Source organism: Dendropsophus ebraccatus, chromosome 4 (genome assembly GCF_027789765.1).
Source record: "Dendropsophus ebraccatus isolate aDenEbr1 chromosome 4, aDenEbr1.pat, whole genome shotgun sequence".
Classification (NCBI taxonomy): Eukaryota; Metazoa; Chordata; class Amphibia; order Anura; family Hylidae; genus Dendropsophus; species Dendropsophus ebraccatus.
Genome location: NC_091457.1, coordinates 31,942,956 through 31,969,683, shown reverse-complemented (window position 1 = coordinate 31,969,683; position 26,728 = coordinate 31,942,956). Strand labels below are relative to the sequence as shown.

The 26,728-nt window shown below is 44.2% G+C and overlaps 1 protein-coding gene across 2 annotated transcripts in view; it reads right to left on the bottom strand.

Annotated features, from left to right (window-relative positions):
* Positions 1–228: 228 nt before the first annotated feature.
* The window catches only part of RCOR2 (REST corepressor 2), a 42,580-nt gene continuing 16,080 nt past the window's right edge, over positions 229–26,728 (bottom strand). Inside the window, exons 3-13 of one of the 2 annotated variants that reach the window (XM_069968247.1) lie at positions 15,332–15,388; positions 9,040–9,117; positions 8,615–8,667; positions 6,651–6,812; positions 6,049–6,167; positions 5,803–5,872; positions 5,431–5,646; positions 2,288–2,365; positions 2,145–2,202; positions 1,793–1,998; positions 229–781 (exon numbers count right to left, since the gene is read on the bottom strand). In XM_069968247.1, coding sequence (XP_069824348.1) covers positions 515–781; positions 1,793–1,998; positions 2,145–2,202; positions 2,288–2,365; positions 5,431–5,646; positions 5,803–5,872; positions 6,049–6,167; positions 6,651–6,812; positions 8,615–8,667; positions 9,040–9,117; positions 15,332–15,388 — 1,364 coding nt within the window. In that variant the 3' untranslated portion in view covers positions 229–514. The remainder of the gene's footprint in view (positions 782–1,792; positions 1,999–2,144; positions 2,203–2,287; positions 2,366–5,430; positions 5,647–5,802; positions 5,873–6,048; positions 6,168–6,650; positions 6,813–8,614; positions 8,668–9,039; positions 9,118–15,331; positions 15,389–26,728) is intronic. The other variant, XM_069968248.1, reaches the window with a different exon arrangement.

The window sequence follows — 26,728 nt, the reverse complement described above, 5'->3', positions numbered from 1 at the left end:
GCAGCCCGGCGAGCGCTGAGAGCTGAGTCCAACGCTCATAGAGAATGACGGAGCGCTGGACTCTCCTGTCATTCTCTATGAGCGTTGGGCTGCAGCGGCTGATATCTCCATGACCTGACTGGATCCAGAAGGGACCCGGCGGGATCAGGTGAGTATAGGGGGCTGTATCGGGGGGTCGGGAGCCTGTCACCCCGGCACGGGGGGTGACAGGTTCCCTTTAAGAGGCCAACAGAGTACACAGAAAAAAAAAACATTTAATGACAAACAAAAAAAAAAAAAAAAAGTTCCATTCTTAGGGAATTCATTTTGAGTTAATCTGTAGTTCAAAGCTTTCTTCCCCTCTTGTGCTCTCTGATCCACAGCTCTGATCTTTGCCAGCAAAATGTTTAATGCTGTTCCTGACAATAGATGAGTAGTTCCACAGATCAGATGTTTAAATACTACCATTTTATTGCTATCCCATAAATAAACCCACCCCATTCACAATTTGCCACAGGAAACGTATAGAAATTCTTCAGGAGAAGGCTGGCTCTGCGTGATTTCCTAATAGGGCAGGTGGTGCACGTGGGCTCTGCCGGGAAGCCGGACGCACAAGAGGAGGGGGCCGGGGTTGAAGAAGACGACCTGGCTGGAGTGGAGGAGGCTGACGATGCAACGTAGGAGCTGACGGAAGAGCTGGGCGCAGTAGTGGAGGAGGAAGAGACAAAGTAGCAGCTGCAGGTGGTGCCGTTGTATTCGTTGTTCCTGTCTGCGTTGTAGACGACACGGATGTGATTTGTACCTATAGACAAAGTTGATTTAGATTCATCTTTTACATAGTATTCACCTTTACATAGTATGTTATTTGATCCAATGACATGAGCAGAAAACCAGACAGACCCAGTTAAAGTCAATAGGGTCTGTTCAGCTCCCATGTCTGACATGTGAATCATGCTAGAATTGTTTTCTCATTTTTGGCTAGAAGTGTTCCCATCCTGGTTTTTAACAGAGCAATCGTCACAAATGCATAGTTGATCACCAGGTAAATGAAAGTAAAGGAACAAGTAAAGTCACAAATAGAATAGGCTCTCTCTATAGCACACCCTGAGTGGTAGAAGCATGGGGGGGGGGGGGGGGTACACGTTATAGGGCAGTACTTTACAGGTTCATTTGAACTTGAACCTTCGTCATTTGATTCCCAATGCCTTCCCGTTCCGTGGGGAAGGTGGAGACAGCCAGGCTGTATCCCTGTTTTCCAGGCAGTACTCGGGATGTCTCCACCTTCCCCACAGAACAGGAAGGCATTGGGAATCAATTGACGAAGGTTCGAGTTCGAACAAACCTGAAAATTCCCTATGTTCGATCATCTCTACTCACCAGTCTAACCAGTCTAGCAACGGGTAAGATCTATTACTTTACTGCCTATCAGTCTCTGGCAAGACAGACTTTAGCTGTTTTACATAGTAAATGATGTGGTTATGAGGTGAGGAGGTGGAATGAAAAAAGCCTGATAAGTAAAGAAATTACAGACTTACTTACATTTACTTGTAGTACTAATTTATGCAATTTCCACAATCAAAAGGCTATATATTTGAGGCAGTAGACACCTAGCAGTCATTTTACCTAAAACGCCCAACTTGGCACAGTTTAGATACAGTACTGAGCTAAATTCTAAAAGAGGGGGATGGCAGCAGTCTCTTTATGACATTGCTTAAAAATCAGGCTTTTCTGTTTCTGTAAAAATATAGTGTGGTGGAGAACCACTCAAATTGTATAAAATCAACAACAATGGATTTATAACCACATGTCTTACCTCATCTTCATCTTCATTGACTGTACTGGTGGAGTCCAACGGTGCATTAGATGGAGCAACATCTTGTTCTGCCTCCCATTCCTGAAGAACTTCCTCCAAGTTAAAACGCCTACGATAACTTATGAAAAAAGTCTTCACCTGGGATGGAGTTTTATTACCCAGAACCTCCGAGATGGCCTGAAAATCCTTACCATATCGTCTGACAGCTAGAACAGCAACAAGAAACTATTGTAGTTTTTTAAATTACAGGAGTTAGAGCTCTCCCTTCCCCAGTTATGATCCACAACGAAGGTTACCCTGCAATATATTTTAACACATGAATTTTAAATTCTAAACCCAATCCCAAGCTTACCTTGTACAGCCAGCAGCTGCTCATCTGTAGTCCAGCGAGCATTCAGTTTCATATTCAGCTATAGAAAATGTAAAGAAATGGTGATGCTCTCATTGAAATACAATAAATAGAAAGACAGGAGTACAGATAAGGGGCAGCCTCACCTCTGGGGGCCTCAGGTTGCTTATCCCTCCATTTAAAGTCTCTTTTAAGCTGCTGTTCATCTGCTTAATGTTCTGTACCTAAAAGATTAATATTCACACATCCACAAAACCATTTTTATCCAGAAACAAAATCCATTGTAAACTGTGGCTCTGCAACAAGGTAAACACATAAGGCATAAATACATAAATGAAATTAAACTGCAACAAAATTCTTCAATGTTTTACACTACTTACAAAAAGTTTATACTGGAATAATGATGTCACTCTAGTAGTAGGAGCTTGTCACTTGTCCATTCAAAAGAGTTTAGAGGACTTCTGTATTGACTAAAACTGAACAGTTGGACACTTTTGCACAAGTTGCTTTTAGGTGGTGCTTGAGGGTAGTCTTACAATGTGGTTGGGAGAGTTTAGTCAAGTGCCCTACACTTTGTGAAAGGCACCATGACAAGCCCATACTTACTTGAATAACATTAGAGATAAGCGAACCGGGTTCGGGTTGATCCGAACCCGAACGTTTGGTATTTGATTAGCTGGGGCTGCTGAACTTGGATAAAGCTCTAAGGTTGTCTGGAAAACATGGATACAGCCAATGACTATATCCATGATTTCCACATAGCCTTAGGGCTTTATCCAAGTTCAGCAGCCACTGCTAATCAAATGCCGAAAGTTCGGGTTCGGATTGACTCGAGCATGCTCGAGGCTCACTCATCTCTAAATAACATCATTAATCCAGTCATTGGGCCTCTGCATGAACAACAGGCCTAATTTCACCTTCACTGATGACAATGCTCCAGCTTACCAAGATCACATCATTAGGGAATGGCTGCTGGAGACTGGGGGGACCTCAAATAGAGTGGTCTGAACCTGAATCCCATAGAAAATCTGTGTAGAAGCTCTTAACTCTGTACCCCAGAACCTCAATGACCTTTGACTTATGAACAGCATAAGGGCCCTATTCCACTGGACGATTATCATTTGCATAATCGTTAACGAGTAACGATCTCAAACGACCGCTATTGCGAAAGACCTGAAAACATTCACTCATTTCCATGGAACGATAATAGTTACTTATGATCATAACTGCGATCGTTTTTTCTTCGCTATTTATTCGCTATTGCGTTCGTATCTATTGCAAACGAGCAACGATAAAAATAGGTTCAGGTCTTATAAACCGATCAACAATTTCTCGTTCGGTCGTTAATCCTTAACTGCATTTCAACCGAACGATTATCGTTTAGATTCAAACGATTTAACGATAATCTGAACGATAATCGTCCGGTGGAATAGGGCCCTAAGACATTGTTGTCAAGCAACATTATTGCAACATTGAATATTTTTGTTGGGGCATACCCACCACTGTTAGCTTTTGTTTCAATACATTTTTGAGATGAAGAATGCCCTATGAATGCCCTATTTAAATGCCCTATTATCATGCTATATCACTGTAGCACCTTTTACATTTTCCATAAATTTCCCTAACTTTTCGTGAGACTATGCTTGACTGTTAATGTATAATCCCTGGTACTGAATATTACACTTTTTCATTGCCACCTAATGGTCACAGGTGACACTGCAGTTGCTTATTACCACTGTGTATTTTCAGGACATTTTCTACTGCTTGAAAAGTTAATATGCTACAAAAAAAACCTGGATTTCCCATATTGTATAGAAGTCTGTAGATCGGTTTTCCTTTTTCCCCCATAAATAATGTAAAAGTAGAAAAAAAAACATTAAGGTGACATACACAAAAATCACATCTTTGGCATCATAGGATAACACAAAAAGCAAAGACAAGACAGCAGTTGCTTAGCTAAACTACACTGCAGTATCATGGTTATGTTTTACAGCAACTAACAAGTTGTCTATATTGTACCACTGCTTGCAATAATGCTGACCAGAACAATGGGCAAAACAGCTTTGTAACAGAGTTGCACTAGTAACCAGTCTTTGTCTAAAGCAGGCGTACTTAACAATTGGACCTTAGTGGTAGCGTCAGGGAAAACTGTGAAGGACGGATTTAAAGGAGAAGTCCGGCGAAAATTATTATTAAAGTATTGTTTTGCCCCCCAAAAGTTATACAAATCCCCAATATACACTTATTACGGGAAATGCTTATGAAGTACTTTTTTCCCTGCACTTACTACTGCATCAAGGCTTAACTTCCTGCATAAAATGGTGATGTCGCAACCCGACTCCCAGAGCTGTGCGGGCGCGACCCGACTCCCAGAGCTGTGCGGGCTGTGGCTGCTGGAGAGGATGATGGCAGAGGGATGCTCAGTGTCCCTCCAGTGCCCTCCTGCCATCATCCTCTCCAGCAGCCACAGCCCGCACAGCTCTGGGAGTCAGGTCGTGACATCACCATTTTATCCAGGAAGTGAAGCCTTGATGCAGTAGTAAGTGCAGGGAAAAAGCACTTTATGTGCACTTCCTGTAATAAATGTATATTGGATATTTGTATAACTTTTTTTGGGGGGGGGGCAATACAACACTTTAATAAAAATTTTCTTGGTCCTTTTTTTTTGAACTGCCGTCCGTTTCCCACGCACGGCAACAGTCTCTTCCCGAGCACTGGGGGCTCCAAGTGTGACGATCTCCCCTCTGTTACGTGGTTCTGTTGATTCTAATGGAGCTGCATCAAAAAGGGGAGGAAGTTTCGTGAAAAAGCTCTGTTGTAGTGGGTAATATCGTGCAGCGAAAGGGGGGCTCAAAAATAAATTTCTGCATTTCCACATAAAACCTTAGCATTTTACTGAACTTACTTCTAGGGAGAGCTCATCACATAGATAATACACAATGGTTGCTGTATAGATTCACAGCCTAGAGCGTCCCCTAGTGAATTTGCCTGCAACTAATGTTATCTTCCACTGTGTGAATGGAAGCGCATGGGAAGATTTATTAATCTATTATCTATTTTTCGGGCGGAAATACATTCAAAAAACCTATGCAGCAGAAACTGGGTGTCATTTTTATGAAATAGTGTTTTTTTTTTTTTTTAAACAATGTTAGCAAAGATCCATTTCAGGCGTTTTAGCCCAAGCTAAAAATTATCAGCAGGGTGTGTATCATGCTACACACTGTACATGCGAGAGATACTGGCACAGTGCTTACACTACCAATATTAATAGAACTCCCTTCTTTCCTACCTGGCGCTTTAGAGAGACAAGCTGTGTATCCAGATGACTCAGCGTGATCGCTGGCATTTCTGGACTAGCACACACCCCGGCAATATCGCTCTTGCTAAGATGCATGCCTTTTGGTGGCCTCCGACGGGATCGTAGTGGGTGATGTCGATACTGAGACACTACAGGTTCCTTTTTGACTGGTCCTGGCTTTCCACTGGATGCAGATGTCTGAGTGTCCTAGAACATTGAAGAAACCATATATTACTGAAGTGAGAAAAATAAATTGTAAATATAATAAAAGAAAGGAAAAGACAAAAAAGGCAATGAAGCAAAACCACAATGATAAAAAAAGAATATCACTATAGGATGCAGTAGTGAAGGACCTTTTCTTACCTCCTTCTTAATGTCAGTAGCATCCAAGTCATTGTCACCAATTTTATGCACATCATCTGCATCTTCACTACTGAGGGGGAAAAGACAAGTATTTATTATAACAATTTCTACAGCCTAGAAATTCACACTATGTAAAAGACTGGTAATGTCTTGCTTGCCCATTATATTCAGCCACTCTTAATACCCCACTCCTGTATCGTAGATTGCACCCATACAAGCCTCCTATGCTTGGAAGTTCTGTCTCACCCTTCCTCCCGCTTGCTCTGCAGTCGACGGGCCTGGCGATCCATCACACTAGTTCGGCTTCGGGTCTTCTTCCATGAGTAGTAGTACTTTACGAGACTAGGGATAATTTTATCTGGGAGCTGGAACAGTAGTGAAGAGATAGTCACAAGATATTATGCTTCTAACCTCTGTAAGCAACATTGCTTTCCTCTACAAGGAAGAAAACTCTCTTATAGCAGCCAAACCAGTCTCCTCCCAAAGGATTAGACTCTCTGTAGACAGGTATTTAAGGGTTCCCCTTATCAGTACAGAACCGATAGGGAGAGCATTTAAATAACGTCTGTAGCCAACCACCATCTTACTCCGTTTAGACAGTTGGCATAAGCCCTAAAAAATCTATTACAGATAAACATCTAATCCTTTTGAAGGAGACCCTAATTTGGCTAGTATGAGCTAGCTCTTCTCCAGAAGTATGAAAACCACACACAGTTTTGTCTCTTTAATGGGAAAAAGTATGCTCTCTGTGTAAAGGCCCTATTGCATGAAGTGATTATTGGGCGTACTTGGCCAATTACCAACCATTCCGGTCGATAACCGCTTGGTGTAATAGTGTAATAGGTTACCATTTGCTGTATCCGCTGGAAGCATTTTCCATGAAAGCTGAATGCCTGTTCAAAAAGAACTTTATCCTCCACACTCCACTCATCAGGAAATGGTGTAAAATTTGCAAGGTCAGCAAGAGAGCGTTCAACATCATGTTTGTGCCAAAGCAGCATACCGAGAGCCTATAGTGTCCGGATAATGTGAAATTAATTGAAGAAATATGATGGGAGAAGCAGAATGGCAAAAAGAGTAAATGGCAAAATGATGAAGAAAATCGAGGGGAAATAAATGCATGAAGAAAAGTAGTTAAGAAGAGATGTGCATGGGAAAAAGGGAGGGGAGAAAAAAAAAAAAGCATTAGCAAATACATATTAACGTATAACCAAGAACTAATATATATGAGTTTGACAAACAAAATCTTCAGTGCAAGAAGTATCCTTTTCCTGCATGAAACAAGGAGATTGTTAGGTGGTGTTTGGTGGCGTCTTAACAATACAGAACTGCCCTACACTTAAATGGTATAGTGACAACCCCATAATACTTAAAGCGTAACTGTCATGTTTTTTTTTTTAATTACAGAAATCAGTAGTATAAGCGATTTTAAGAAACTCTGTAATAGGTTTCATCAGCCAAAAAAGCCTCCTTCTGTACTCAAGAAGCAATCTCCCAGCCTCCCCCCCCTGACTTCTTATCTGTGCATTATCAGGCAAACACGTCTTCATTACAGAGAAGCCAGTGAAGACTGGTTCTGCTCTCTCCATTGTAAGCCTATGAAGGGGTGAGGGGCTGAGGGAGATGAGGGAGCAGGAAGAGGTGACATGAAGGTCAGCTGTTTGGAGACTGTCTGGGCACCTAAAACACAGGATTCTGGGGTCAGAAAGGTCAGTGCTTATCTATGAACTTACTGAGAGAAGATTGCAGGGTGTTGTGCTGTGCAGGACTGCTCCGTGCTCAGTCACTCCTAACAGCCCCTCCCCTCTCCATAGCCACATAATGGAGAGAGAAATCCTGCTTTATCTGATGTGAGGGGGGAGGCTGGGAGATTGCTTTTTCAGTCCAGAAGGAAACTCTTTTAGTACATAAAACCTATTTTCTTAAAATCGCTTGTACTGTTGATATATATTGTTTTCAGAAAAATGACCCTGAAATGACAGTTACGCTTTAAACAACATCATTAATCCAGTCATTGTGCCCCTGCATGAACAACACAGGCCTAATTTCATCCTAATGGACCACAATGCTCCAACTTCATCAAAGTCTCTTCATTTGGGAATGGCTGCTAGAGACTGGGAGGGACCTAAAATAGGATACCTTCCCAGAGACAGTGTCACAGATAATTGACCAACTCTACAACCACTGCTCCACCACCAGACAGCTCTGCCTCCTCATTGAAAAATTGACAACCACTTCATCTTCGACAAGGGATTTCAGTTGCAAACAAGCGCTTTTGCGCCATAATACACAGAATAAAATTTTGATCGTTAGTAACGACTATCAATCGTACAAGTACGATCACTTGTATACTCTAGTACATGAATGATCGTAATAATGAACAAACAATGCACTGAAAGATTAGCGAACAATTAAAGACGATTTTATGGTCAGTTCAAAAGATGCGATCAATGACAAATTTTCATTAGTTGTTTGATCACTGCTTGCATACACAGGGAAAGATTATCGGCAGAAACACTCACCGATGATAATTCGGCCTCAATAATAGGGCCAGTGATCAGCTGACAAGTGGGAAATCATTCATTCACCAGCTGATCACATCTTTTGTGTGGGCATTTAGCTTATTGTTAGTTGACCACACATCTTTCTGTGCTGCCAAGTACAATAATGCCTCAATAAGGCAATAAGGCCTCAAGCGATCCAGTGATTGATTAAGCCTCGTAAAGGCTCTGCAAATGAGCACCAATCTTTCAGATTGTCGCTAGTAGGCTTTGTAAAAGAGCCTAAATGTCTTTTAGTTTGTTTGTCTTACCTGCTCCACATTGTAGCCATGTTTCTCCTTTGCCATCGAGATGTACTCATCCACTACAAAGTAAAAGCAAGCATTAATAAAGACCTCAAAATACAGACTTCATCATAAAAGCCTCTGACACACAGAAGAATAAAAGCATTTTCTATTATATGGAGACACAGACACATACGAAAGGTACAATGTGTCTCCTTGACCTAACAGCTATCCAATAGTGTCATCTGTTTGAAACGTGAATTGCAAAAAGCAGACATTTTAATGCAGTACTTTACAATAAAGTGGCCAACCCCTTTAAACAGCCTAGACTGCAGACTATCTACACTAGTTTGGGCCCCAAAAGTAAACCCTGGGATTAACTCTAAATGCCTTTGTCAAAGTTAGACTTGTAACTGTTTAAATAACATAAATAAACAAGGTGGAAAACTTACATTTAGCATCTGATACAAAATGATTAGGTGACCATACCAACATCCCCTTCATCTCCACGTTGTTCTGTGCTGCACAATCTGCAACAAAAATGCAGAATTTGGTGTTCAGCTATGCCAATCTACCTATATACTGTGATTTTTGCATTTGAAAAAGGTACATTAAGACTGCTATATGCTGCTTAAAGTGAATCTGTCACTCCCTTCCTGCCCACCAAGCAGGCAGCACCACTGGATAGATATCAATAAAGGCATTGAGCACATACCTGTGCTGTCTGTCTAATACATATACACACATTAATTTTATTTATATATACACACACACACACACACACACACACACACACTCAGTGGTACATTGGTTTAAAAGTAACTTGGTTTAAGGATTCAGTTTTTCGGGGGCGTGGCTTGCGGCGCATGGCGGCGGACGCTTAGCACAGGAGCTCCGCTTACAAGCCAGGTCATTAGCGGCACACAGCGGCAGTGAACCCTGTTCTCTTCTCCTCTCTGGCTCCCTAAAGCTTGTGGGGTACAGCTGGATTGCTATGAGGACCAGAAAGAAGCTAGGGAAGAGCCCCAGGAAACTTACAAGCTTCTTCCCCGCTGCCGAAAGTTTCCAAGATGGCGCTGGGGTTCTCTTCCTCACAGAGATCCCGCGTAGCACCTGCAATCTCTCCTTCCCCGGCATCTGGAAGCTCTCAGTCTACCTCAGCATCATCACATAGAGACTCGCCCCAGCACTTCACGGGAGTGACCGGACATCTCCCGGACCAGCTGCACAAGGGTAGGCACGGACTGACTTCCCCAGCAGAGGTGGCGCCCTTCGGGAAAGGTCAGGCTGCCATGACACACTCCTCTCATGCGGCTCCCATTACAGAACCTCTCATGCGGGCCTTAATGACAGAGCTTAAGTCCTCCCTGCATGCTGAAATCCATTCAGCCATTACAGCTATGCAAACTGGACTAACTTAGGAGGCCGCACTGCGCACATAGAAGACAAGATGGCGGAGCTAACCTCCTTACACAACCTGGTGGTGGATACCACCTCCTCCATGGAAGATGAAATTGAGGCTTTAAAACTAAAAATAGCCGATATGGAAGACCGCTCGAGACGTAACAATCTCCGATTCCGCGGTATACCCGAAATGGTCAAGACAGAGGAGCTGTCAGAGTACCTCACTGATTTCTTCACAGCCCTACTTCCTCAAGCTGAAACACTGGATTGATTTACTGATTGATCGGGGCCCATAGGCTACCCAAGCCTAAGAATTTACAGTTCAAACGGTCCATGTTATGGAATGAGACAAGGAGCTCCAAAAACAGATGTTCTCTGCGTTCAAGAAACACATTTAGCTGATAAAGATGTCCATAGACTAAAAAAATAAGAACTTTCCCCATGTTTTTCTAGCTCCTGCACCTAAAAAAAAAGGCAGTGTCGCGATTGCAATAAGGGATACGGTAGCCTTTACTCTAAAACGCCTTGAGGTGGATGCAGGGGGACGATTCCTGGTGTTCATTTGCGTACTGAATAACTTAGACTATACTATTACTGTACTATATGCAGCAAATAGGAAGCAACATGTCTTTGTGAAATCTACACTGCGGAAAACGCAGCAATGGGCGGTTGGATCACAGGTTGTAGGAGATTTCAACTCTACGTTGTGGCCCTCTGTGGACTCTACCTCCACTAAAAACAGTAAAAACCATCTAAGACATACTCTGTCACATCCAAAGCAGGATTGTATGACGCATGGCGGGTTGGTCACCCGACTGAGCGTGATTTTACGTTTTTCTCTGCCCCACATAGTATATATACTCGCATTGACTATTTCCTAGTAGATAAGAACACCCTATCCCGCGTTGAACACCCGGCTATTAATATTACATGGACGGACCACGCCCCTATCTCTATGACCCTGAAAGAGTCCTACCCCAGTCACCCGTCCCCACTCTGGAGACTGAACAATTACATCCTCCAACACCCTTGCGAGAAAACAGTAACTGCTATCAAAAATTTTTTTTAAATAAATGATACAGGTACTGTTTGCTGACAGCACTTTGTGGTGTGCCTTTAAGGCCACTATACGAGGTCATTTTATATGCTAAACTTCATATGATCGTAAGCAACGACTGAAACAGCAACTTACCTTGCAACAAGAACTGGCTGAGCTGCACAGATTAAACAAAACAAACTTCACTGCCGAAAGAGCGAAGTCCATCTCACTGCTCGAACTCGTAGGTTCCTAAACATCATCTCTAGAACACATGTAAGTCGAACGCCTTCTCTGCTCCTCTCTTTGGATGCGGAGAAGGCGTTCGACCGGGTTCACTGGGGGTACCTGAGGGCAGTCTTAGAGGGTTTTGGAGTGCCTCCTAGAATTCTAACTGCCATTATGGCATTATATACCTCTCCCACAGCTCAAGTCTTTAAAGGAGACCCGTCATCCCCCGCGCCGGGGTGACAGGCTCCCCACCCCCAGATAGATCCCCTTATACTTACCTCATGTCGCCGAGTCCCGCTGCTGGAGCCGGTCCCGTGACTGAGATATCTCGGTGAGAAGCCGGCGCGCGCGCTGTGGAGAGGAGTCCAGCATCCATAGAGAATGAATGGAGCCGTGCGCGCGCAGCAGAGCCGTGAATGGAGCCGTGCGCGCGCCGGCTTCTCACCGGGATATCTCCGTCCCGGGAACGGCTCCGGCAGCGGGACTCGGCGACATGAGGTAAGTATATGTGGATCTATCTGGGGGTGGGGAGCCTGTCACCCCGGCGCGGGGGGTGACAGGTCCTCTTTAACGCTGGTACCCTGTCTCGCCCGTTTGGCATCACCAACGGCACACGTCAGGGGTGCCCCTTGTCACCCCTGATTTTCGCCATGGTAATGGAGCCCTTGGCTCAGCATATTAGACTGGCCGGGGACCTGACGGGGATTGCTTTGGATGGTCAAGATCACCGTATCGGCCTTTTTGCAGACAATGTGATCATCTCCATCACAGAGCCTGAGAAATCCCTCCCTTCTGTAATTCGCATCCTATCTCTGTTCAGCTCAGCCAGTTATTACAAGCTTAATGTGACCAAATCCACTATTCTAGACATCCATATATCCCCACAAGTCAAACAATCTCTTGCAAGTCACTTTCCCTTTAAGTGGTCACCTGGAGAAATATCATATTTAGGGATATTACTGACTAAATCTCCTAACAAATTAATTGCTTCCAATACTGCAGCACTTATTTCCCAACTGATTCTAGATATAACCGCTTATTCTGCCATACCGGTGTCTTGGGTGGGACGCATCGCAGTGACTAAAATGATGCTCTTGCCTAAGATATTGTACCTCTTCCGCAACATGCCTGTCCTCCTCCCCATGCCAATTATTCGTAAATTGCAGAGTACTTTGATGAAATTTATTTGGAACAACTCCAGACCCAGAGTTGCAGCGTCAGTGTTATACTTGCCCCCTTCTAGAGGCGGCCTGGGTTGCCCTTGTCTCTTGTCCTACTACAGAGCTGTTATCTTAGATCAAAATTAAAAAATGGTGGCATAATAATCTTACATCGCCCAGATGGGTGGACATGGAAAGGGCATCATTAGGAGTCTCCTCCCTGTCGGACTGGCTATGGGCCACAAGTATTTCCTCGGCACCCTCTCAAGGGACTACTCCCACTGTTAAAGCTGGAGCTAAACTGTGGAATATGCTACACCCAACCAAGGATCTCTGCCCGTTCAGACTTAAAAACTTACCTTTAGCAGCCATTCAAATATCCTTACATGGCACTGATCTCCGCCCTTGTTCCTCAGCTGGTATCTCTATAGTACAGGATATTAGTGACAGTGCGGGCAGCTACTACTATTTAGTACTATAACTAGCAGGTATCAGCTGAGCAACAAGGAGTTTTATAAGTATTTGCAAGTAAGACATCTCCTATCCTCTATTCACTGGCCATGGGACTCGCCCCCCACAGTATTTGAAAAATTCTTCCTTAACCCCTCCAACTTCACCAAAGGGATATCTGTTGCCTACAATAGCATTATCTCCCAACACCCAAACGAAATGAGAAAATGACCTGGGTAGGTCCTTCACACCTGCACAATGGGCCTTTGTGTTTCATCTCCCTTACCGGGTGTCCAAATGTGTATCTCATTTGGAGTCATCTAGAAAACTTCTTTATCAGTGGTATTATACGCCTTACCGACTGTCAAAAATTTACCCATCCGCTTCTCCAATATGTTGGCGGTGCAGACAGCAGCCTGGAAATTTAATGCATATTTGGTGGCAGTGTGTGGCTTTGAAGGACCTATGGCAGCAGATTTATAGTACATTAGCGTCCCTCCTCCACTACCCCCCACCGTGGGGACCTGAAGTTGCACTGTTATCCTTGGGCCTGGAGGATATGCCTTTATCCCATCGTACCATAACTTTCCATATTCTAACTGCTGCCCGTACAGCAATAGCTAGAAATTGGAAATCCCCGTCGGTCCCATCAGCAGAAAGTATAATGACGGCAGTCCAACACAGCTATGTCATGGAAGCTCTGTTGGCCAGACGTCAAGGCACCTATGCCTCCTTCCTTCAACGCTGGGCAGATTGGCAGGGACCTCCTCCATGAGTTGTATTGGACGTTCATTCACTAAGTGGACACATTTTGGTAAGAGACCTCACTAGGGCTGATCATTATGGTTTCCTGTTCAAATCCTATACTTAGACAAGGCCTCAGACTGGCATATGTTGTTGTTGATTGGGTTTATATTGTTTATACCTTGCTCCCTACCCACCCCCTTTCCCTCATCCTCCCCCCCCCCTCTCTCTTCTCCCTCCCCTTCCCCCCTCCCCCATACCAGCCTAATATTCCTGTGTTTTCATTCTTGTATGACCGCAATTCTTTGCCGCATCCTCAGTGCCTAATTGTACACTGTGTATTTTGTCTTTGTCAAAAACGAAAAATTCTTCAAATAAAGTGATATTAAAAAAAAAAAAAAAAAGGATTCAGTTTTTTAAAATTATGACTTGATTTAAGAGCATTGCTTTGGTTTGAGAGCTCCCTGTACTGGGTGGGAGGGGCATGGTCTGCATAGCAGGGTCTACAGCTCTGTATTCTGACCCTGGAAGTCTCCCTCACCTTCCAAATCATAGCAGATCTACTTCAGGCTGGGGGTTACATCAGGGGACAGGACTGTGGAGGTAATCTCTTCACAGCTGTAACCCCTCTCTCCCCGGACAGAGAGCGCTGCATGTATGCGCCCACATCTGCCCTGCTCCTTCCTTCATGCTCCTGCAGTCTCTGTCAGTCCTTGGGTTTCCCATCCTCTCCATTACTGTACAGTAACTTATAATATCACATTCTGCTGTTTCTGAATGTTTGTTTCATTAGTTTTACATGTTATTCAGAATAATAAATGATTATTTTTGGGGTGTGGAACCAATTGTCTGCATTTCTATAATTTCTTATGGGAAAATTTGCTTTAGTTCAAGAGTAGATTTTGATTACAGGCACGGTCCTGGAATGAATTATGCTCATAATCCAAGGCACCACTGTGTGTATATATATATATATATATATATATATATATATATATATATATATATATTTTACACATGTGTACACACACACACACACACACACACATTATATACACACATACACAGAAAGCAAAAGAAAACAATGGATTGGGCCAAAATACCAAGGTGGGTAGGGTGGAGGTAGCCTAACAAAAATAAAAATGTAAGCTTACCCATCCCTATACCCCTGCAGCCCCAACCCTCTCTGCCACCCCTGCTGGTCTCATGTTGCTCCCCTTTTCTGTAATGTCATGGCCCCACAGGAGCTGACTGCTCATCCACTGACTGAGGCAAGACACTGTGGGGCAGTAACATTATAGGAATGTGGAAATACAGCAGAGCTCAAGCAAGGTCACTGGGGCAGGTAAGTATACCTTAATTACTATTCTTCAATTAACCCTGCCTGACTTTTTTTCTTAATTTTGTTTGGAAAACCTCTTTATTAAACAAGGATTAAAATATACCATCTACAGTACTAATTTATCCAATTCCTTAAGATGCACCTCTCCTATGTTGGAAAGGAAATGCCTTGTAGGCTTCTAACCTCTAGAGCTTATATCCCCAATAAGGACTGAAATAAACGGTAAATCTCTTGATTTAGAGTAAAAAGTCATCTTGTATACTAGTGTTACTTTAGTCAGCACAAAAATGCTTTGAAATCACCTTCACATAGTAAGTACGGTTGAAAAAAAAAAAAAAAGACACAAAAAAGACAAAATTCAACTTATGAGGTTTTACCTGGTTTACAATCTGGAATCTGAGCTTGGTAATCAGAGCCCACTCGGATCATGCTGTCTAAAGGGAAAACAAAGACAATTTTAAACAAGCTCACAGAAGGTCAATAAGAAATGGAGAAGCCCAACCTATACAACCCATACACAGTAGGTATGCACATAAAGAAAAAGAATGAAACTAATTCAGGTAAAAGCATATGTCACACAAATCATATACATGGGGGGGGGGGGGGGGGGGGGGGGGAAGGAGTTTAATCCTTGGAACCTTTGACCTAAGTCACTGTATAGCCCTAGCCTATGGGATAATTCATCACAAATTAACTCCAGGGAAGGGAAGAAAGAGAAAACTCAATAGAAAATGAGTACACCCCTCACATTTTTGTCAATATTTTATTATCTTTTTGTGGTACAACACTGAAGATATAACACTGATAGAAGGTAGTAACTGTACAGCTTGTAAATAAGGCTAGGTTCACACTGCAATCCGTTTTTTTCATCAGTTTTTTGCAAAAAACATGTATGCATCTGTTTTGATCCGTTTTTACATTGAATTCCATTATATAAAAAAAAAGGATCTTTTTTTTTTTAACGGACACAAATGAGGTTGACTACGTTTTTGTGAACATTTAAAAAAAAAACAAAAACAAACGGATGCTTTTTTTATATAATGGAATTCAATGGAAAAACGGATCAAAACTGATGCACACACATGCATCCATTTTTTATTCATTTTTTGCAAAAAAACAGATGGAAAAAATGGATTGCAAAAATGTAGTGTAAAGCCAGCCTAACGGTAAATTTGGTGTGCCCTCAAAATAACTCACACAGACAATAATGCCTAAACTTGAGTACACCCCTAAGTAAAAATAGCCATATTGTGCCTAAAGTGTCAATACGGTGTGTGGCCACCTATACTTTCCAGCACTAAAGTCTAAAGTCTCTTAGCCCTGACATTTGCACGATCATGCTTGACTGTAGACAAGACACATTTGTATTTGTACCTCTAACCTGGTTGCCGCCACAGATGCTTGACACCACGTGAACCAAATAAGTTTATCTTAGTCTCATCAGACCACAGGGCATGGTTTCAGTAATCCATGCCCTTAGTCTGCTTGGCTTCAGCAAACTATTTACGGGCTTTGTTATGCATCTTTACAAAAGGCTCCCTTCTGGAACTACAGACCAGTCTGATCCAGTGTGTGGCATATGGACTAAGGCAGCGTTTCCCAAACGGGGTCCTGGGAGAACCCGCCAGGGGTGCCGCAGAAACCCGGTGGAAATTGTGACACTGTCACTTTAATATCCCTAGAAGCTGCAGCCGTGCAAGTTCTAGGGATATACACACAGTGAGCGGGCGGAACATTCAATTGAGCAGAATGTAGGAGCAGGACCTGTCAGTGTCCTGCTCCTACATTCAATCCTATAGACCGCCAACATTTCACGTCTGCATCCTATGGGACGCCGGGACGTGACCTCTCCAGCAGGCGTGATGATGTGACGTCATCACGCCTGCTGGAGGTTCCGTCCCCGCGGCTCACAAGATGGAGCCCGAAGAGGAAGGAAGAGCTGCTCCCTGCAGCTGAGGTGGAAAAGGTTGGGAAGCACTGGTCTGAGCACTGACAGGCTAGGCTGCCCCCCCCCCTCACACACACACCCTTTAACCTCTGCAGAACTGATGTCTATTTTTTTTTAAACAATTTTAAGACAACCTATGGAGCGCTAAACTTCTTTGCTCAACCATGTGCTGCCGCTCAGTTTCAGGGTGTGGGCAATTTAAGTAGAGCAACGATTTTTTTCACATTCTCAGTTCTTTGCCATTATGTACCATATAAAACTTCCAGTGCCCAGAAAGTGTGTAAGCGATAACACCAAATAATCATTTTGTATTTATATAGCGCCAACATATTCCACAGCTCTTTATAATTCTGGGGGTATATACATAGACACAAATCAGACATTACAGTGATACACATGTAGCCATCAAGTCAAACATGAGGAGTGAGGACTGCTCACATATTTACAATCTATGAGCAAAGGGTTGGCGACATGAGGCAGAAGGGGTCAAATGCTTTGTTGCTACAATGGTCCTGCCATCTTTTTTACATAGGTTAATGCAGGTAAAGGTGGGTGAACCAACAAATGCCTATACATACAGGTGCAAGTGCCTGGATTGTGGGGAAGGGGATGACCAAATTAGGGAACCTGATAAGCGAGCTTGTAAAGATGAGTTTTGAGGGCATGTTTGAAGCTTTGGATACTCAGGAAAAGTCTGACTTTCTTGGGTAATGCATTCCATAAAACTGGTGCAGCTTGGGTACTGAAGGCAGCAGTAAGAAGTGCGGATTGAGGATGTTAAGGCCCTATTAAATGGAGCGATTACCAACAGATAATGACCCATTTACACAGAAAGATTCTGACAGATTATCTGTCAAAGATTTGAAGCAAAGTCAGGAAAGGATTTGAAAAGAGGAGAAATCTAATGGCTTTCCTTTATGACCTGATCTATGTTTATAGTCTGTTTCTGCCTTTGCCTTCAAATCTTTGGCAAATAATCTGTCAAATTAATCTTTCTGTGTAAATGGACCCTAAATCACTTGGTGTAATAGGGCTTGTTGAAAGGTCACCATCAGTACGATCTCAGCTGATAGTGATCTTTCAAATTGCTGAAACAAAACGATCAGCACAGCGAGGGTCTGCTGGGCATCACCCCGAGTAACACTCTCCTATCGGCCACCCGGACAAGCAGCCCCCCGCCGTCTGTGCGTGTAACAGCACAGTGAGCGGGGAACGAGGAGGAAGAGAGAGCTGATCTGACAGGCCGACGCTCAATTCCTCATCTGCCTGTGTAATAGGACCTTTAGGCATAAATAATTAGAGGAGTGTAAAGCAAGAGTAGGGTGGTAGAGATAAGGGAAAAGATGAAGGGAGGTGCAGCACTGTGGAGAGCTTGGTGGATGAGTAACTGGACTGGACTGGAGAAGCAAATGAGCACTGTCAACAGGGCCTTAAGGGTGGGTTGACAATACGGAATCTGTGCAGAGAAGTACCGGCAGATTCCGTTGCGGGAATGATAACTAAGACAGGATCTCAACTCAGTGGCTAGGTAAGCATGGATACCCGAAACACTCCACTGCTCCTGCTAGGTTTTCTTAGGGTACCCTGGCGGCTAGCTCTACCCACAAGGTGGAGACTGACATACTGTTCCTATGTCACTCTTTGCCCAAAGACAGCAATAGACAAAGGTTCATAACCGTGGGCGTAGGTACTCTCTCTCTAAGCCCCCACAGATGAGTACCTTAACCCCTTAGCACCCCATGACGTACCTCATACATCTTGGCGGCGCAAGGGGAGATCAGAGAGGGGTCCCACCTCTATTAGCCGGTGCGGGTCCCGTTGCCGCGCCAGCTAATTCAGCATTTAAATCCTGGCTCGGCAATACATTGCTCTGGTGTGCAGCAGGCCAGAGCAATGTACCACAGATCTAATGGATCATTGCTGTGTATATGTTGCAGTGAAATGATAGAATCCAGAGATTTGATCAAATCACTAGGGATTTGACCAAATCCCAGGAAATGATGGAATGAACATGTCGTTGCATCATTTCCCTAGGGACTTGATCAAATGCCTTCCCCCCATTCAGGGAAATTATAGAATAAACGATCAAGGAGTCGCCCGGCTCTATGTTCAGCGGCGGAGGAAGATGGGGGAGCAGAGCGGCACGCCTCACTGGCAGGAATATGGCGGCGGGGGTGGACGGGAACTCCCGGCTGGCATATGGCGGCAGGGGAGAAGAGCGGCACACCTCCCCGGCAGGCATATGGCGACGGGGGGAGCAGAGCAGCACGCCTCCCAGAAGACATATGGCGGCGGGGCGGACAGGACCAGATGTGAACGGTGGAGTAGAGCAGCACACCTTCCGGCAGGCGGACGGCGTCGGGGGAGCAGAGCGTACGTGCTGGGGGAGCAGGAGGCGTGTCGCAGAGAAGAACATGATCTAATTTTTTTCTAGATCAGACGTATTGATCACTATTTTTTTTTATATACATAAAATGTAATTTTTAAAAAAGGCAATCCCTGTGTTTACAGTTTTTGTTCACGCTGTTCACCGTGCATGAACAATTTTGTTTTATTTTAATAGATTGAGCGATTACGCATGCTACAGTATATTATATGTTAATTAACTATTACTTTTATGTGTTTTATGTATAAAATGTGAAAGGGCACTTTTATTGAGGGGCAGATTTGGGAAAAAAATGTTAAACTTATTAATCTTTTTTTTTTTAATTTTTAAGTCCCCTTAGGGGACTTTTACATTGATGCATTTAATTGCATACATTGATCCCAGCTATGCCATAGACTCTATGAGCAGACTGAAGACCATGACTGCACGGAGGAAGGTAGGGGATCTCAGTCAGTCAGGCCATGCGATCAGGACCCCCACAGACACGCTGCGGGGGTCCCGGTCAGTAAGTGACAGGAGATGCTACTGTCACTTACACTTTAATGATCGCCAGGTTTAAGGGGTTAATGTCGGGCGGCCGCGCAATCGCGACGGCCCGCCATTACCGGTGAGGGCCTAGCTGCAGATAGAAGCCGGTCCTCACCTGCTATGAAGTGAGCTCAGCTCCTGAGCCCGTGACTCCGGCAGGGTATACATTTACATCCTCCTGCACCAAGGCCCAGGCTGCGGGGTCATTAACTTTACCCTTTTGGTTGTTAAGGGGTTAAACATGGGTCAAGTAAACCCTACTTTGTTTAAGTCTACCTGGGACTCTGGTTACTTACACCTCCTCCTGCACGAACACCAGCACCAGTTCTAACTAAAAAGTGTGTGTTGTCACGGAGGCCAGGAGTGGTATGTGCCCACCCCTGGATGTACCAAGTGCCTCAGCGATACATAATATCTTGCCCAAATAAGTCTATCTAGCTCCCCTGGGTCACAATAATGCAATACTGGTAGCTGCTATATTTGGCTTTAGAAGCCAATGCAGCAAATGCTCCACAAGACTTAACTATTGGACTGCAAGATGGACAGACAGTCTTTTGCATCACTCAACTGGGAAGCATCTTTAAAAGCTAAGGCTGTTTGACTACCTTGCCAATCTGGACATCAATTTTTGGAGTCGCATCCCATAGAGATGTCTCTTCCTCACCAAAAAAGTAACCTTGCTTTAAAATCCTTAACCCTTTGAAGGTGTTTTTTCACTTTTTTCTACTAAGAAAGGATGACCACTAACATTCTCAAGAATAGAAAAGCATTTTTCTGTTAAACTCTGCACATCTCTTCCTGAATGCTCTTATGATGTGTTTACACAGAGATTTATCTGACAGATTTTTAAAGCCGAAGCCAAGAACAGACTGTAAACAGAAAACAGGTCATAAAGGAAAGACTCAGATTTCTCCTCTTTTCATATCCATTCCTGGCTTTGGCTTAAAAAAATCTGTCAGATAAGTCTGTGAAAACGCACCTTTAGGCTCAGTGGGATTTTCACTGTTGCATTTTTTGTATATCTGAGAATAGCGCGCCCTCCTCCAAGGATCCATAATCAGAGATTTCATCCGTCATAATCAGGAAAATCAATTATACAGGGTCTCAGAAATGTTAAAAGACACAAGGGGTCCTGGTTTAAAGGAGAACGTAAAAAAAACAAGGGGGGCAGGGTGTACTGGGATCATCATAAAGTAATTCTTACCCGAGTCATTGCTCACAGTCACCCGCTGGTCTTCTGTAACTTCCCAGCCTGTGACGTCATGACCTAGCTCATAATACCAGCTCAGTCAGTCAGTGACTTAAGCTAGACACCTCTGCAGTCAATGACTGGCTGAGCGGGTACTTTCTGCCAGGTTGCAACGACACGAAGCATGGGAGGCTGATTTTGAGCTGATGGCACTGTGGCTGCAGGGGCACAAGTATGGGTAAGTATAACTTCTTTACTATGTTCCCATTCCGCTCAGCCTACTCAGTTTTTTTTTTTTTTTTGCATTTGACCTCAATAGAGAATATGAAAATGTATTTCCTCTAACACCACAGGTGCATAGAAACCGCTAACACTTAGGTGGAATTGGGATTGACGGGAGGTGGTGTTTTTAAAAGGGGTTATCCAGTGCTACAAAAACATGCCCACTTGCTTCCAGAGACAACGCGACTCTTGTCTCCTGGTCAGGTGTGGTTTGCAATTAAGCTCTATTCACTTCAATGGAACTAAGAGGCAAACGCCACCCTAACTGGAGACAAGAGCGGTGCTGTCTCTCGAAGAAAGTGGCCATATTTTTGTAGCGCTGGATAACCCCTTTAACCTCTCCGATTCTTTGCAGGGTCAAGAAGCATTCTCCAGTGGTGCTCTCATAACGGTATGTAAACACTGGTTGAAGCTTAACCCCTTAACGACATTGAGCGTAAACTTACGCCCTCGCGCCCTGGTACTTAGCGCATCAGGGCGTAAATTTACGCCCGATGTTTCCCCGAACGCTGCGTGTTCGCACACAGCGATCGGGGAAGATGGCCTGCTATAAATCATAGCAGGCCATCTTAGCTTCTCGGCACGGGGGATGGTTAACACCCCCCGTGCTTACGATCGCCGCTATTGGCTGATCAATTCAGATCAGCCAATAGCGGCGATCGGGACCTTTCCGGGTCATCGGTGACCCGATGACCCGGAAAAAAATGGCGGTCGGTGCTGTCCGAGGATGGCACCGACCGCCATTACTGTAAAAAGTAATGGTGGTCACGGTGCCACCAGCCCGATCAGAGTCCCCCAAAATAGTAAATACCTGCTCTGGACCCCTCAGCAAGGTAGCTGAGGGGTCCAGAGCAGGTATTTGTACATTACTCACCTGTCCCGGGGTCCTGATCGGCGTCCACCGGGTTCGTGGCGTCCTCCGTCTTCTCATTCGGTCTTCGGCTCTTTCCGGCGGTCCCCATAGTCTTTTTTCGGCTATTTTCGGCTCCAGCCTCGTCTTTTTCCGGATTTTGCGCTCTGCTGCCCCCTAGCGGCTGATATGTGTAATACACTTATCAGCAGCTACAGGGATGTTCAGAATGTAGAAAAAGTCATTATTTTTTTTTTTCAAATTTTTTTTTTTCTATTTTCCGCACCCTATCGCCGCTGAGTGTTGATCAGCATCGCACGAAAGTGCGCTGCTAATCAGCAACTCCTCCTTTTTGGCGTAGGGTGTTTTTTTTCTATATCCTACTGCCACGGTCTGATAAGTGCCGCACATAAGTGCGGCATTTATCAGCAACGCCTTTGTTGGCGTAGGTTTTTTTTATACTTACTGTAAAAAAAAAAAAAAAAAACACGTAAAAAACACTACATTACACCACACTACATTGAATAAAGTTTGACACTACACCACTACATACCCCATATACTAGTCCCCGTATAAAGATGACCCCCAGGGTGTTTTCGGCATCAGAGGGATACGTTATTATTGCCTCTGACACTGAAACAGCCAGTGAGGATGAATGGGGGGGGATCCTTCTTTCCTCCATTCATCCTCATCATCCAGTGACATGTCTGGGGGGTAGCATAGCATACGCTGCCCCCCAGACACGTCTTTTCCGCCAGTACCATCCCAATAAGAGATGACTGTATGGCGTGAAATTCTACAAACTCTGTGAGCGTACCTCTGGGTACTCTTACAGATTTAGGGTACGTGCACACTGCGGAATGGCGAAGGATAACTTTTTGTGCATTCCGCAGCTGGCGGACTGATGCGGGCGCGCGTCTCCACCCGTGTCATAGACTCCATTCTATGCACAGGCGGATTCCATCGTCCATCCAAAGAATGAATACGTTGGACGGAGAGCGGAATCCGCCCGTGCATAGAATGGAGTCTATGACACGTGTGGAGACGTGTGCCTGCATCACTCCGCCGGCGGGTGCCAACTGCGGAATGCACGGAGGGTTATCTGTCGCGATTCCGCAGTGTGCACGTACCCTTAGAGTGTATGATGGAAGGGACACCCGAATCCAGCCCCCAGATGCCCCCCCCCCCCCCCATCCTCGAAACAAGTGGGAAGATCGTCCGGGAACTGATCTTCCCACTGCTGGATAAAGGTTACCACCTGTACGGGGATAACTTTTATACCAGCACCCCCTCTTCCGGTCCCTCGCTGCCTGAGCTACTGTAGCTTGCGGCACGATCCGAAAATAACAGAAATAGTAATAGAGCCCTAATATTTAGCAGCCATAGAGCGGACCCAGCGCTTCTGGATATGAAGGACCCCGTATCGCACCAGGAAAACATTTTCCAGGTGACGTCCCCCACACTGGAAAACAGGAGACCCCAGAAGAAGTGCAGAGTGTGGCGTAACAGGGGGATCAGGAAGGACACCATTTTCCCGTCTGACACATGTCCTGATCCCCCCGGCCTCTGCATACTGGATCGCTCCAAGGCGCACCACACGTCATTGGGGTTCTACATTATCTAAATTCTGTCCCTTATTCCTATTTAAGGGGTCATGTTGATCCAGGGATTATTCTGATCGCCATTATGGAGTCGGGAAGGAATTTTTCCCCTGTGATGAGGCTACTGTCGTCTGCCTTACGAGGGTTTTTTGCCTTCCTCTGGATCAACACAGGTTGAATTTGATGGACACCTGTCATTTTCAACCTTATAAACCAATAATTGGCCTAATACCCCCAAATAAATTAGAATTGTCCCTTTTCCCCAGCTAAGTAGGTATGGCCGCCATTCCCATTAGAGGATGCCATGATGCAATTACAAAGCCTCTGTGCGGCCAGGACGGTAGAAACCCCCCACAAGTGACCCCATTCTGGAAACTACACCCGATAAGGAATCTAACAAGGGGGGCAGCGGGGATATGGCCCCCTGGTGACGGCCACATTTGGGACGTGAAAATGAAAAAAAATGGTATTTCTTATTTTCTCGGCACATGTTCTACGTAAGTGCCTGTCACCAGTGGGGTCCATATCCTCACTGCACCCCTTGTTAGATTCCTTATGGGGTGTAGTTTCCAGAATGGGGTTACTTGTGGGGGGTTTCTACTGTCCTGGCAGCACAGGAGCTTTGTAATTGCGACATGGCCTCCATTCCAGCCTCTAAATGGCGCTCTGTCCCTTTGGTGGCTTGCCCTGTGCCCATATGGCACATTATGCCCACATGTGGGGTATTTTCGTACTCAGGGGAAACTACCCTACACGTTTTGTGTTCATTTTCTTTTTTAACCCCTTGTGGAAATGGAAAAAATCAAGGCTAGACCAACATTTAGTGTAATTTTTGTACAATTTTTACTCTAAATCATTAATCTTGTCATGATTTTTTCATTTTCACAAGGGGCTAAAAGATAAAAAAAAAAAAACACTAAATGTGTAGCGCAATTTCCCCTAAATACGGAAATACCCCACATGTGGACATAAAGCGCCATGCAGGTGCAGGGTAAGTCTCCGAAGGGAAGGAGCGCCATTTGGTTTTTGAAGGCTGGATTTGGATGGAATGGATTTCGAGGGGCCATGTTGCATTCAAAAGGCCCCTGTGTTGCCAAGACAGTTGAAACCCGCCACAAGTGACCCCATTATGGAAACTACACCCCTCAGGGAATGTAACAAGGGGTGTAGTGAGCATATGGACCCCACTGGTGACGGGCACAAATGTGGAACAATGTGGCGTGAAAATGAAATATTACATTTTTTACACTATAATGTTGGTTTAGCCTTGAATTTATCATTTTCACAAGGGGTTAAAAGAGGGGAAAAAAAAAATGTGTAGAGCAATTTCCCCCGAGTCCGTAAATACCCCACATGTGGACATAAAGCGCCATGTGGGCGCAGGGCAAGCCTCCGAAGGGAAGGAGCGCCATTTGGATTTTGGATTTGGCTAGAATGGATGATGAACGCCATGTCGCATTTACAGAGCCCTCGTGCTGACAAAACAAGTGACCCCATTCTGAAAACTGCACGCCTCAAGGAATCTAACAAGGGGTGCAGTGAGGATATGGACCCCTTGATGACAGGCACATTTGTGCCATGAAAGTGAAAAAATGAAAATTTTCCCTTTCACGTCACATTGTTCCACATTTGTGCCCGTCACCAGTGGGGTTCATATGCTCACTGCACCCCTTGTTAGATTCCTTGAGGGGTGTAGTTTCCAGAATGGGGTCACTTGTGGGGGGTTTCCAGTGTCTTGGCAGCACAAGGGCTCTGTAAATGCGACATGGCCCTTGAAATCCTTTCCAGTGAAATTCAGCTTCCAAAAGCCAATTGGCGCTCCTTCCCTTTGGAGGCTCGTCCTGCGCCCCCTTGGCACTTTATTGCCACATGTGGAGTATTTCCGTACTCGGGAGAAACTGCGCTACACATTTTGTGTCTTTTTTTTCCTCTTATCCCTTTAAGAAAATGAAAAATTGAAGGCTAGAACGTTTTAGTGTAAAAAAAAAAAATTTTCTTTTTTCAGGCCATATTGTTCGGAAAATCTGTGAAGCACCTGTGGGGTCCAAATGCTCACCGCACCCCTTGTTAAATTCCTTCAGGGGTGTAGTTTTCTAAATGGTGTCCCTTTAGGGGTGTTTTTTTAGGTTTTGGCACCCCAGAGCCTCTGCCAACCTGAAGTGGTACAGTCAAAAATGACCAAATAACGGAGGCATTGAAATTCACTAGGCGCTCCTTTATATCTGAGGCTTGTGGTTGCGTCAAATAGCGCAATAGGGCCAGATATGGGGTATTTCTATAAACTGCAGAAACGGGGCAATAATTATTGGGGTGCATTTCTCTGGTAATAGGTTTATAATTATGAAAAATATTGGATTACAATAAAATCTCTGCACAGAAAATTAAAATTTTCAAATTTCTTACACACTTGGCTTTTATTTCTTTGACTCCCCTAAAGGGTTAAAACACTTTCTGGATGTGCTTTTGCAGAGTGTGGGGGGTGCAGTTTCTGAAATGGGGTGCTTTGTGGGGCTTTCTAACATACAGGCCCCTCAAATACACTTTAAACCTGAACAGGTCCCTAAAAATATCTGATTTTGAAATTTTACTGAAAATTTGCTGCTAATGTTTTAAGCTTCCTATTGTCTAAAAAAAATGAAAGATCGTTTAATAAATGCTGCCAACATAAATTAGACATGTTGCTAATGGTATTTAATATATAATTTATGTGGTATAACCACTTTCTGTATAAGCAAAAAAGTTTCAAAGTTGGAAAAAGGCATTTTTTCAATTATTTGGGTTTTTTTCATAAAGATTCGTTATGAGTATCGACTCCAATTTACCAGAAATGTAAAGTACAATATGTCACGAGAAAACAATCTCAGAATCAGCCAGATAGGTAAAAGCATCCCGAAGTTATTAATGAATAAAGTGACACTGGTCATATTCATAAAATTTGTCTCGGTCATTAAGGCCATTTCAGGCTCTGTCCTTAAGGGGTTAAAGGGGCA